The sequence below is a fragment of the Solanum pennellii genome, chromosome 10, assembly GCF_001406875.1.
Source record: "Solanum pennellii chromosome 10, SPENNV200".
Taxonomy (NCBI): domain Eukaryota; kingdom Viridiplantae; phylum Streptophyta; class Magnoliopsida; order Solanales; family Solanaceae; genus Solanum; species Solanum pennellii.
Genome location: NC_028646.1, coordinates 43,822,936 through 43,837,225, shown reverse-complemented (window position 1 = coordinate 43,837,225; position 14,290 = coordinate 43,822,936). Strand labels below are relative to the sequence as shown.

The window sequence follows — 14,290 nt, the reverse complement described above, 5'->3', positions numbered from 1 at the left end:
TTTTAGTTATTTTTGTTCTTAGACATTCTTAGTTTAGTAATTTGAGATAGATGTTCTTGTGATGATGACTTCCAGATTTTGGGGAATTAATAGATGTTGATTTGTTTTATTTAATGAGTTTAAGTCTTCCGCATTATTTTCTGTTGATATATGTTAAAATGATAAGGGTTAGATTGGTTGGTTCGCTCACATAGGAGGGAAACTGTGAGTGCCAGTCGCGGCCCCGGATTTGGGTCGTGACAATACACTATAACGATATGTATCAAACGTACTATAACTTTCAAAATGATTTTAAGGAAGAATAAAAAAGACATATCCTAAGCAATGTGGGTTTGACAATAATGGTTGCTGATATTTTTCACTTTTGTGGGTATTTTTGCAACTTTCGATTTAGAGAATTTCGGAATATCTTTGTTTGACTCCTTCCTCAAAATCAATGATCATGCAAAGATTTTTTTCTATTTTCTTCCCAATCTTCATCATCAGAATCATATATCCTTCGATTTGTAACAAAATCCATATATATGAGAGAAGATAACGATGACCAAGAGTAAATATAAAAGTAAAAAATTGACTTTAAGTTCGAATGGAGTAATAAGAAAAAGAAGAATCAATGAATAGACGGATGTACGATAAGGATTTCAGAAAGTGCAATTTGAATTTTGAAATTAAAAATTGCAGATTTATGTTGTTAAGAAACGTGTTTGATTAAGAGAGTAATAATTTGAAATTCAAAATAAATATTGAGTGTATTTATGAATAAAAAGGATTCAGTTAATTGAGTGTATTTGTGGAGAAAAAATAGGCATGAAATAGGGGAAATGTGTGTATGAGAGAATGTTATGTATCTACAATATTATGATTACAAAATAAAAAAAGAATTGAACTAATTTTTAAAAAAATAGAGAAAATTAGAAAATAATAAACTTATAATTGTGTATTTAAGTTATTTTTCCATAAATGAATCATCCACTTAGTTCAATGATTTCATAACATAAAATTAACATCTCACACACATTTAAGATGATAAATATTAAGTTATAGTCATACTTTTTAAAAATAAACTACTTATAACATATTATTATCAAGTTATATAGCATATCAATTAATAATATATTATTTAAAAAAATTAATTCGTACTCTTTAAAAATAAACTACTTATAACATATTATTATCAAGTTATAGCATATCAATTAATAATATATTAATTTAAAAAAATTTAATTTATTATTTAAATAATAATTAATATATTTAAATAATTACTTTCATTTATTCACTTACCTTTTATAAACAAAACTCTTCAAACTTTTACTGATTAATCAATTATCTTTTAAAGCTTTTAATATAAATAATAAATTATTATTAATTAAATATTAATTAAACTTCACATTATATAGTTACCTTTTAACAAAACAAAATCTAAATAATAGGGATTTGATTTTAATTAATTCCCTATTATACGGTTACCCAATAACTGCCCACCCCCATCTCAACCAATACACACTCAATCTCCCCCCATACACTTCATCTCTCCCCATCACGCGCCAAGATATTTTCATCTTTCCCAAAATCCTGCCTCAATCATCATCTCTTCCCAATACGCAATTATTTTTTTATCTTACCCCAATCCGGCCTCAATCATCTTCCCCATTAGTGGTATTACAAACTAATGACAATGTTGCTCCTTAACAAGGAATTAGTGTTCATCAAGTAGACCAACTGATTAGGCTGAGAGATGATGAGGCTATTGAATCTTAAAACTTAAAACCAAAGGTAATGTCGCAAATACACACAAGATTATCTCACCATTTTACTATTACAGTTTAATCAATACTACGACTCAACTTGCTAACATAATTAAATTGCCAAAAAAAGGGTAAAGTAAAGGGCCTTATTGCTGATTTGGATTTTATATTCTGATATTGGTATGTCCCATTGTCATCTTTTCGAAGGAAGATTGAATTTAAAAATTATACAAACAACATCTAGCTTTAAAAGCATACTTCACTGAATAGTACCTATAAAAGCAAAATTTGAGAAAGGCTGCTAGCAACGAATTGTTCTTCCTTCTATATACAAGTGATATATTAACCACTCAGTAACTGCTGCTCTTTTTCATTATTAACCAAAGACATGGTGGATGCAAGGCCATAGTTATAATCATAACAATACCCAGAAATTTAGTAAATGGATAATGATGCATACAAAGTGGTATTAATGTATGTCTATGAATATATGTATTGATGTTGTATATCCTATAATTTTGACTATTATAATAAGTGTTGCAACTGTATATTTTATTTTCTGATTTTGATGTATGAATTGACTTATTCATACTAAATGAGTATTGATTTGTATTTTCAAAAGTTATACATTTTTTTTGAAATCGAATATTTATTAATATTGTATAAATTGTGTATGAACTGTAACATATAGTTGTATGATTTCTGTATGAATTGAATTAAATGTCCATCGAATATGTATTAATATTGTATGATTTTTGTATGAACTCTTGTATTTAGTTTGTATGATTTGTGTATGAATTTATTTGAATGTCAATTTAATATAGCATAGTATATATGATTTTTTTCTATGGCATTTTATAGTATATAAAAAGTAATAATTCAGGTCCAAAGAGAAAAACGGGTAGACCACAACTTGAACGATGGAAGGGGTTTGCTAACGTGAAATTCAAAAGGACAAAAATGACTTGCAGTAGATGCCGTCAAGTTGGATACAATAGTAAGACATGTTCAAATTATCCTGTGCAAAAACAAAGAATGTTACATTTGTTATTATGTTGTTTTGAATGTTAGAAACACGTTTTATTGATTGAGTGCAGTTGTTCTCATTGACATTTATAAAGTTTGATTTCGTAAAAAATTGTCATATATATTTCATTTGTTTCTGTTACATATGTTAAAATTTAATATGACATTCATAATTCATACAATGTTCATACATTATAAATATACATTGAACTATACTGACATTTATAAAATGTTCATATAGTATTCATACAATGTTCATACAATATTCATACAATGTTCATATATATCATTTTTTTCTGTTACATATATCTAAGTTCAATATGGATTCATAATTCATACAATGTTTATACATTATATATATACATTGAACTTTACTGTCATAAATAAAATGTTCATATAGTATTCATACAATGTTTCAGCTATAAAAATAATCGTGAAATTTTAGGGAAAAAATGACTTCTACGTTGATGACAATCTGAAAATAATCATGAAAATTTTAAAAGAAGACTACTTGTAACGTTGATGCAAATATGTTTGAAAATGTCAATCTGAAAATATTTTGAAAATCTGAAAATAATTGTTAAAATTTGGTAGAGGTTTTGTAAGGAATTAATTCAAAAAAATAATAGCATTTTAACTAACTAGAGATATTTAAGGCAATGATGATAATTTGAAAATGTTTAATATCCCTAAAAACATATTAATCATATATTTAACTTTAATTAAACTCCCTAAAATGTGCAACTATACATATTCAAAACGTGCTACCTGCATTAAATGTAACAATTAATAAAATATCAAAAGTTCATATTTTGTGTTGTCAGTGTGTTAATTATTTACATTAATTATCCATTATTATTTCATCTCCTTAATTTTTAATTAATTGTTAGTAACAACTCTTTTTAATAAATTATAATTAACAATATAATTATTAATAAAATGCTATAGAGTCAGATATTAAATGCTACACAATGAAATTTAAACTCTAATGCTATAACTTGATAATATTACTTATAAAATATTATACGGAAAAGGGCCTAAAATACCCTCAAAATATTTAAAATAGTACAAAATTACCCTCCATCCACCTATTGGCTCCAAAATACCCTTCCCATCCACCAATTGGGTCCAAAATACCCTTGTCATCCACCTTTTTGTTCAAAATTGACCACTTATTTAACGGTTTTATATTTAAACCATTTAAATATTTTTTAAAATACGTGGTGCTCATTATTATAATTTAACTTATTAGTATAATTTATAAATCAATCAATTACCCACCCATTAATAATTAAATTCCTCTTAATAAACCTGTCACCTTATCAATGCAAGCTACTGCCAATTAAGTGTTTTTAAAAATTATAGAAGTAAATTATCATACATTCAAGTGGCTAAAGAAAAATCACCGATAAACTTAAAAGTCTGATTATGTTCATCTTAATTATTCTTACGTCTCAATTATGTGATGTTACTTCATAGGTAACTTTTTTTCAAAATAATATATTAAAGGTTTTAAAACAAATCATAAATATTTATAAAATTATATTTTTAAAAAGTGCATGAATTAATTCGGGATGTATTACTTATTTACCTTTAATCATAAATTTATAATTCAATCTTGAAAGAGAATCCTATCAAAAGTCTCATCCTAAATAAGCGTCTCAACCTAAACTTAATTGGAGCTTAAATTCGGACTCGAATAATTTTGGATGCCATTTTAAGGAATCTATAATTTCATCGTGTTTTAGTAGTGTTTATGACGATTTTGATATTAAAATTGGATTATTAATTGAGTGAGGTTTAGTTAGTAAAGAGTGGGAAGTGGGTTGGTTTATAAATTAAAATTATAATCAATAGTTGAACGCCAAATATTTTTAAAAATATTTAAAGAGTTTAATTTTAAAACAATTAAAAAAGTGGTCAATTTTGAACCCAAAAGTGGATGACAAGGGTATTTTAGAGCCAATAAGTGGATGAAAAAGACCTTTTGGATCCAATAAATAGATAGAGGGTAATTTTATATCATTTTCAATACTTCAAGAATATTTTAGGTCTTTTTCCGAATATTATATACATAATTTACACTTTTATAACACATATGCAAAAAAAAAAAAAAATCCTAAAAAAAAAAGGTTATGAGAAGCCCATTTTCCCTCTAATGAGACCGGTCCAATAAAGAGTTTTGTGAAAGTGACGATAAATAAACCCTAGCAAAGGTAAAAGCTTACCAGCGAAGTGAACTCCACCAGCAAGTCGAAGAAGGCAAGGACATGGGGAAATTGAAAGGGAGAGATCGACGAGATAAGTATTACCACTTAGCAAAAGAATCGAGATACCGTTCAAGGGCTGCATTCAAGCTGATGCAACTAAATTCCAAATTCTCCTTTCTTACTTCATCTCAATCGGTTCTCGATCTTTGTGCTGCTCCCGGAGGTTGGTTGCAAGTCGTTGTCAAAAAAGTACCCGTCGGCAGCCTTGTTATTGGCGTTGATATTGATCCAATCAGACCAATTGCCGGTGCAATTTCTCTACAGGAAGATATTACTACTGCAAAATGCAAATCCACCCTTAAAAGAATAATTGCTCAAAAAGGTTGTAGTGGGTTTGATTTGATCCTTCATGATGGCTCTCCTAATATGGGTGGTGCTTGGGCTATGGAAGCTACCATGCAGAATTCTCTCGTCATTGATTCTGTTAAGCTTGCTGCTCAATTTTTGCTTCCTAATGGCACTTTTGTTACCAAGGTATGTGTTTGACTATCACATTTATATGTATGTTGTTGTCATAAAAGTTGTTACTTTTTATTTGTTTTGTTGGTACTTCACTAGTCTTAATTATTTTAATATATGTACTTATCCTTGCAACTTTCCAACTCTTATTTTAATATATATATATATGTGTGTGTGTTTGGGGATTGATGGAGGTAAGCTTTATTACACAACTTGTTTTTTTATTTTTATCTTCTCAATACTGTTTGTTAGTATATATTATTCTGATTCTAAAGAAATAATTTGTAGTATTATATTATTATTTTTAATTTGTGTTGCCTTTCCCTCTAAGCTGTTCATATAAAGTTAATGTTTTCTTGTTGATCTTCCTACTGTTATTCCATTCATTTTGATGCGTAAAACATACAAACCAAGCCTACTGATTTTCTATCTACTTTTAGGTTTTTAGATCTCAAGACTATACTGCGGTTCTTTACTGTCTAAGACAGGTATTTCCTTCAATATTTATTTTTACGGATTATATGGATCAAATGAACTATATCACCTTTGCGATTGATTGCCAGCTTTTTGAGAAAGTTGAAGTGGAAAAACCTTTAGCAAGTCGTTCAGAATCTGCCGAGATATATGTTATTGGTTTCAAATATAAGGCCCCTGCTAAGATTGACCCTCGCCTTCTTGATATAAAGCACCTCTTTCAAGGTGGTAAAGAACCTCTCAAGGTACCGAAATTTTGCTTTTCTACTTTCTCTCTCTTTATCCTCTTATTGGCACTTGCAGTATAGACGCTCAATGAAATGACCATGTGTATGTATGAATAGGTGGTCGATGTTCTCAGAGCAACGAAGCAGAAGAGACACCGGGATGGGTAAATCATCTATCAATAATGTTTTTTATGCTTATGCACATCATTCACCTTTTGTCCATGCCAGAGACTTCATATTGGCTGTTTGTGAAAACAAATGTTGTTCATGATTAGACCTCTTGGATGCCTTAAAAACCGAGTCAAAACTGATGAAGTAGTGGATTTTCATCTTGTGTCAGAGGACATACTCTTGTCTTTTGTCACAGTTAAATGACTTGTTTTATTTGGTTTTCGTGTATTCTAGTTCACTTTGATCTGATGATTTGCGTTAAACCTATAACTAGCTTCTACTTGTTATCCGTTCTGCATTTAAAAGAGTATATTCTTCTATATCTATTTTGTATACTACTAAAACCAATGCTGCAGGTATGAAGATGGGGAGACAGTCTTAAGGAAGGTCTGCTCTGCTGCCGATTTTGTTTGGTCTGATATCGAGAGCCTTGGCTCAGTTACTTCGATAATGTTTGATGATCCCGCTTCTTTGCCAATGAGAGATCATCCTCTGACGACAGAAGAGGTATAACCTCTGATGAATGGTGTTTTTTATATTTGTCAGAAGCATTCTTTGTTCCATCTGTTGCCTTACAGTTCAATTTTGGACCACAGGTTAGAACACTATGTGAGGACTTGCGCGTTCTGGGGGAGCAAGATCTCAAACATCTTTCAAAGTACGGAGCAAGAAACGTCTTAGATTTTGGTGTTTGCATTTGAAAGCATGTCTTAGACCTGTTAATGGGATGTAAACTGTTTAGGTTGTTATCTGTCAGTGAGAGGGTACATGATATCTTTCTTATCAGTTTTGCATGAATATCCTTTGACTTGTAGGTGGCGTAAGCTTATGAGGAAAGCTTTGGCTCCTTCAGAGACCATTAGTAATCCAAAAGTAGAAATTGAATGTGAGAGAGAAGAGGATGAAGATACAAGACTTGTAAAAGAACTAGAAGAGTTGAAGGAAACTGAATTGAGAAAGACCAAAAGAGAAAAAAGGGTTCTAGCTAAAAAACAAGCCAAGGTTAATGGATATGTTTTACCTTTCTCTTTCTAATTCTGTGTTGGTATCCTATTTTCTACTCTTAAGTTCAGAATGCAACCCAGGAATTGTGATACTTGGGTTTAGGATAATCATAGAGAGAACAAAAAAACCGAAATGCAAATTATACTTGTATGTTTTGTTTGTTCTTTTGAATGAATTTAGTTTTATGTTTTCCAGTTTATCTTCTTACTGCTCCCTTAAGCATCTTTGTCAGCAATATTTCTGCCCAGTTTACCTTGTCAAATCACAAACCGACAACTTCGCAGATCAGCTGTAATCTGTATTCCGGTTGCCTTTTTATCACTGTCAAGTGTCAAGTGGTGGGATCTGGTGTACTGCTAAGAGAACTTATTCCGAGCTATTTTCAGCTAAAATATTGTTTGCGTTTTGCTTCTGTTAATCAGCTATATCTTGATTAGCTATGGATTTTGTTTTATCCTTTGCTGTCTATTTGGTCTCATTTTGTTCGAATGCAAATAATTCGTCTTCCAGGGCTTCTAGTTGCTTTGCTTACCCCTACCCAGCTTCATTTTGATCTTAATAAAAGGAAGAAGCAGACCTGGGCTCCTTCGTTATTCTGCCTTTCTAAATCAATATTCTGTATTGGTGCTACCGCTTGAACTCTTGTTTCTGAATCTTTTTGTTCTTCGTCATGTAGATGTTGAAACTTTGACCATTGTTTGTGACATAGTTCCAACTGCTGTTATCATTAGCTTACTTCTCGTTCCTTCTTTAAACTGCAGGACAAAGCACGTGAGGTGTTGCGGATGCAGTCCGATGCTGCTGAAGATGGTTTTGCTGATCCGGAGCTGTTTTCTCTAACATTGATCAAGGTATGCCCACTTCACTCTGCATAGTTTGTTACTTCATAACCCTTATCATCCACCCGTAGCAGAGACATTTGTGTTTATAGGTTTGGAAGAGTTTAAAGGGGGTGGAAGAGGTTTATGAAAACATTTCATTCATGGTTGGTGATGGGAGTAGGGTGAGCTTTTGGGGACATAGGTGGTGTGGGAACAACACATTAAGGGTTTGTTGGGTACAAGGGATAAGAGGGATAACTCATCCCGAGATTAATTTTAGATGAGTTTATTCCATGTTTGTTTGGAATATAATCGAGGGATAACTTATCCCGGGATTAGTTTTTCCGGGATTGTTGTGTTATTTTTATCCCACATTGAGATAATCCCGGGGTAACTTGTTCTCCAACCAAATGAGCCCTAAGAATGACATGTCTGAACATGTATATAATTTTACACCAAACGGGGATGCTAGCAGTGGTCGATTGTGGAGTTTACAAGGGGAGATGTGCAGTGGGACTTGAGGTTTAGGAACCTTTAAAGACTTGTGGGATAATGTAGATCACCTCCTTTTTACATTGTGGGATAGCGTTCTTCTTTTGGGAAATTCTGAGGTGGTCTGTACTTGGGTGGGTGATGTCGGGACTATGAAAGAAACTATGTTTAGTTGCGTTTTCTCTAAAAATGGAGCAGGGCATGAGATGTTGGTGTGCTAGCACTCACGTGGATTGTTTGGAGAGGGAGTAATATGAGAGATTTTTACAGAGTAGAGAAAGATCTTGAGGTGTAGCATATTATGAGGTTCTATAATACTGCATGTTTTTTTTTTCATAAAACCATTTTGTTGGTAAGGTTTCTGCCTTTTTATGTACTTCTTTTACGGGCATATTTTTTGCCCTTTATGAAATTTATAACTTGCTAAAAAGCAGAACAATAAATTGTTTTTAATGCATTATATCCAAATAGACCAGACCTGTTTTTACATGTTGGCCTATATTTCATTTAGTGGTCTAAATGAATTAAATCATCATTTACTTTTTCTTTTAAACTACTTTCCTGTTAAGCTGAGTATCTGGCCCATTTAATTCAGTGCAAGAGAGATGTAGTACTTGTTGATGACAATGAATGTGATGATGGAACTGCTGAAGTAAATAGCGAAGCAGACGGAAATGACCTGGAAGCCCCGGAGAATGCATCTACCGATTTGGACTCCGAAGAAGATCGCTTAAGGTAACCAGACAGTTAACTAGAACTGTATCAAAACCGATTATTTGACTTTGTACCACTATGGGAACTTGTTCATTAAAATTTTCAGACGTGACGATGAAATAGAGGGGTTGCTTGAGGACCACGTCAAAAGGTATATGGCTCGAGGAGAAAGAAAAACAAAGCGATCCAAAATTTCCTACTTGGATGATTGTAACCTCTTGGAGGTATAGTAATTTTTAATTGTGTGTACAGTCTAGAATGAAAATCTATTCATTGATGGGTCAAATTTTGGGCAAAAAACCTAATCAGGCGAACCAATGATTGGATTTAGCTCAAAATTGACCCATAAGAACTAGATGTAGTGTATCCTTATTTCACTTTTTCTGTATCTCTATGTTTAGCGTGGTGAGGAAGATGGTATGACTCATTCTGCTCAAGACTCTGACGGTGATAAGGGAGAGGATCAAGTGAATCCTCTGATCATACCTCTAGAAACCGCTCCATCTCAAGAGGAGGTTGTAAAAACGTGGTTTACTCAAGATGTTTTTGTTGAGCCAGAAGAGCAAGAGATGTTGGACAAGTATCACAGCGAAGATGAAATGCTAGTAGTAGATGAAGTCACCCCAATATCTAAGTCACAGACAACTGGCGAATTGCTTGCTCCAATCCTGTCAAAGAAAAGAATGGATGGTTTGCTCCAAGTCCCATCATCTGAGACACCAAATGATTTTGAGATTGTTCCTGTACCACCTACATATTCAAGTGATTCGTCATCTGATGAATCAGGTGTTGATATCGACCGAAAGGCTGAAATATTGTCTGTAGCAAAGAAATTGATTTTGAAAAAGCAGAGAGAGGCGATGATGGATGATGGTTACAACAAGTATATGTTTGATGACGAGGGGTTGCCAAAGTGGTTTGTTGACGAGGAGAAGAAGCATCGACAGCTGATAATGCCGGTGACGAAAGAGGAGATTGCTGCAATGAGAGCTCAGTTTAAAGAAATCAATGCCCGTCCTGCAAAGAAGGTAGCAGAAGCCAAAGCACGAAAGAAAAGGGCTGCTCAGAGAAAGCTGGAAAAGATTCGGAAGAAAGCTAACTCGATATCAGACCAAGCAGATGTATCTGATCGCTCAAAGAGTAGAATGATTGGGGTGATGAAATGCTAGTAGTAGATGAAGTCACCCCAATATCTAAGTCACAGACAACTGGCGAATTGCTTGCTCCAATCCTGTCAAAGAAAAGAATGGATGGTTTGCTCCAAGTCCCATCATCTGAGAAGGGTGTTCAGGTGAAGGTTGGCAGGGGGAAAGTTCTTGTTGATCGACGAATGAAGAAAGATGCAAGAAGGCATGGAATGAGCAAGCAAGGCCTGAAGAAGGGAGGACGAGATCGAAAACCTTAAGCATCAGGCAAGAATGGGAACACAAAACTTATCTTACCGGACATAAGTTAAATTAGTTATTTTATGCAAAGCCACATCGACTTGCAGATATTATTGTAAGGTGTTTAGTAGGGGTAATGGGTTAAATGCCCAAGTGTGGTTTTTATATATGTGTGTGTTTAGAAGGTAATGAATGAGTTATTAATTTTATAAGGTGTTTAGTAGGTAATGAGTTATTCTGACATTCATATGAAGCATATTTGCTATGTAGCTGAAAGAATATGTAATTTTATTGTTTGCTTTGAATCGAATTTGCTTGTGTCTTTTGGTTAGCAAAGATGTATTTACTTTTCTTCTCGAATATATATAAAATAATGCATATGTTAAACGAGAAACAAAAATAGATTACGAAACGAGAATATAATGCTAGCAGTTAAGTTAATTTTTTCCACAGAAACATTAACTAACATAATAAGCGTAGACACATTTATGCAAAGGCTTAAGTCATCTGCGGCCCCCTAAAGTTGTCCTCATAATTCAGTTAAACACCTCAACTAAGGCTACTACCTATTAGACACTCTAATATTAACGAATATGTACCTATTAAATACAAAATAATAATAAACTTTTAAAATGTTGTGTGTGTAACTCACGCACACTATTTTTAAAAAGTAACCAATAAAATTGCAGTATGTGGCACATGGGCCCCATCTAATGAATATTTGATTATTTTTTTAAAAATGAAAATAAAAACTCCAAACATTAATAATCCTAAAAATTAATTAGCAAAAAGGAGAAAAAAGAAAACCCCCATTCCCACACAAACCCAACCCACCCACCTTTCTTCTTCTTCCCTTCACCAGCCATTGTTATGATTCCAACAACAAATTCCATTCCTCCGGCAACAACAAAAAGAAGAAAAAAGAAAATCTCCCCCACCCCCTCCTCCAAGTTCGTCAACCTAATCATTTGCCTTATCTTCTTCATCATCATCATCAATTACTTCTCATTTTCTATTCCTTTGAAAAGATTAATCTTTTTGAAATCATGTCTAATGCAAATAGTGAAATAAATTATGAAGTATAATATATTAATGGAGTGATTGTTAAGATTCTTTATGGAAAAAAAATCTACGTAGATAAATTATATTGATAAATTATTTCAAAATCAATAAAGAGAACAAATATTGCTACAATAGTTTTGATGTCCTATTTGTTTCTTGTTGCAAGTTCTTTTAACAAATTCAATTTATGAAGAGTGAAAAATAAAAATGAAAGAAAAAAAAAAACAGAGTGCAGAAATAGGGTGAAGAAGAAGACAATTGGTACAGCCTACAGGGGTGGGGATGGGTGGGGTTGCTTTCTTTTTGGTCAAAAATATTATTTTAAATAAAAAAATACTTTGAGTTGTATTAATTAATGCTGATTAGGATAAAAAAAAGAGTAAAGTTTATTTTTAAATAGATTAGGAATATATTCACGCGCTACTAGGCTGTGAGATACACTTATTTAGCCACGTCAGCATTTTGTGCTCAATAGACACAATTTTGAATAATTAAAGTGTTTAATAGGTACAAACCTTAGTTAAGGTGCTTAAATGAATTATGCAGACAACTTTAGGGGGCCGCATATGACTTAAGCTTTTATGCAAATGAATGTGATACTCTAACCAGTTTCACAACTAAAGTTCAATTACAACTCCACAAAAGCAAATGCAACAGTACAACACCTAAAAGAAATCATAAACACACAACACTAGTGAAAATAAATGATAGACACATATATATATCCCACGCATAGCAAAGGGACACATACATTATTCATTTTACGACATACAACAACACCAGTGTCAAACCCTAATCATAAGCTCAGTGAAAATAAATGATAGACACATATCTATATCCCACGCATAGCAAAGGGACACAGACATTATTCATTTTACGACATACAACAACACCAGTGTCAAACCCTAATCATAAGCTCTGACGCAGTTGGGGTGGACCTCCTCAACCACAACATCGCAGGTTGGGCACCGAACTATGTTGTCAGGGTTGAGTAGGCGACGAACATTCCTCCGTGACATGTTCCCCATGAGCAGGTTGAGGTAACAACGCGTGTGCAAGGTGTAACGACACGGCTGTGTAATGACGAACCACTCTCGAGGCAAGTGAGGGTAGTTGCAACAACCAGAACGGTAATTTAGAAGTGTAACATGCAGCTCCAAGGGTATGTCATACGGGGCCAATGGGAGATGTTGGGCAGAGGGAATCAAATGAGAAGGAGGAGGAGCCATGGCAGTAAGGTGAATGTACTCGTTTACTACAAGCGGCGTTGCGCATGTTGAACATATGGGATTGACATGACGAAGATTACTGAGTCGCTCTTGAAAGAGGTTTGCAGCTTCTTGACCACTCATGTTGTTTGGTAACACAACAGTGTCGATCAAATGTTGACAAGCAACGTCGTATTCTTGTTCCGCATGAATAATCCAGTCCAAAAAGCACCGCAAGTGGGCAGGGTGTCCATGACAACCATGGATGAAGGTAATGGCTCTTTTGGTGCCATTTTCTTAATAGTCTCTTAAGTTGAAATTCTCTAGGCAAATTATGCATGTCCTTCCGATCACAAGTTGAAGGAAGGGGAACCTCGTTATAAGATCATTATTAGCAGCCATTTGATCTTCTTTTGAAATATTGCAAACACAATAGCAAAGTAATAGTTTTTGTAGTATTCTCAGAAGATATACAAGTGTTCAATTGAACTTGTGAGCCCATTTTATACCCAAAACTTAGCTATCCCAAGATATCAAAAAGCAGAATGGGTAAGAAACGACACAAGTTAGACTTAGTTGTCAAAAACACATTTAAACTATCTTTTTTTTTCTTTTTAATATAAAAAATAAACTATCGAGAATACGAATCTATACCTAAACTATCCCTCATTAAGATTTCGTAATTAATTGTAATCTTTTCTTTTTCTTATAGATTTTAACTAGTATAATTATTGTATATCTGTCAAAAATATAGACACTAGTATCTACGTTGATTATACAAACTAGGGGTGTACAAAATTGAATCGAGAACTGAAAATCGACTTAAATAGCAAATCGAGTCAAACAAAAAAAAAACCTGACTAGTGGTTTGGTTTGACTTGGTGAAGGAATATTGATTGTATTAAATGTTATTTTAATAAGGGAATACATGGGAGATATATATAGGAGATACAGGAAGGAGTACTAATCCTAATAGGACTAGGATTAAGGAGTACTAATCCTAATAGGACTAGGATTAGTACACAGTAAATACTAATATTATTTTATACTATTTATTTAATACTATCTGTTATTATCCCCCCTCAAGCTGAGCTGAGCGGAAGCGAACGGAAGCTTGGAACTGAGGTAATCGTGCTGTCGGCTTGGGAGAGGTTTGGTGAGAATATCAGCCGGTTGTTCTTCAGTGGGTACATACTCCACAGTCATGGTGCCGGCCTGAACTTCATCGCGA

General features: G+C 33.2%; 1 protein-coding gene and 1 pseudogene across 3 annotated transcripts; one reads left to right on the top strand and one right to left on the bottom strand.

The window, feature by feature from the left end:
• The first annotated feature begins 4,946 nt into the window (after positions 1-4,946).
• On the top strand, positions 4,947-11,125 carry LOC107002354 (adoMet-dependent rRNA methyltransferase spb1-like). 3 transcript variants are annotated; one of them, XM_015200333.2, is made up of 12 exons: positions 4,947-5,515; positions 5,941-5,988; positions 6,064-6,219; positions 6,319-6,365; positions 6,729-6,879; positions 6,969-7,030; positions 7,188-7,374; positions 8,139-8,228; positions 9,286-9,425; positions 9,511-9,628; positions 9,806-10,016; positions 10,580-11,125. In XM_015200333.2, the coding sequence occupies exons 1-12, from the start codon at positions 5,042-5,044 to the stop codon at positions 10,807-10,809; spliced, it is 1,914 nt and encodes a 637-aa protein (XP_015055819.1). In that variant the 5' UTR covers positions 4,947-5,041; the 3' UTR covers positions 10,810-11,125. The 3 variants fall into 3 exon arrangements, with proteins under 3 accessions (XP_015055819.1, XP_027768150.1, XP_027768149.1); XM_027912349.1 differs by having other exon boundaries at positions 4,948-5,515; positions 9,806-10,094; positions 10,658-11,125; XM_027912348.1 differs by having other exon boundaries at positions 4,951-5,515; positions 9,806-10,722.
• Positions 11,126-12,756: 1,631 nt separating this feature from the next.
• Positions 12,757-13,561, bottom strand: LOC114074343 (annotated as a pseudogene).
• Positions 13,562-14,290: the final 729 nt, after the last annotated feature.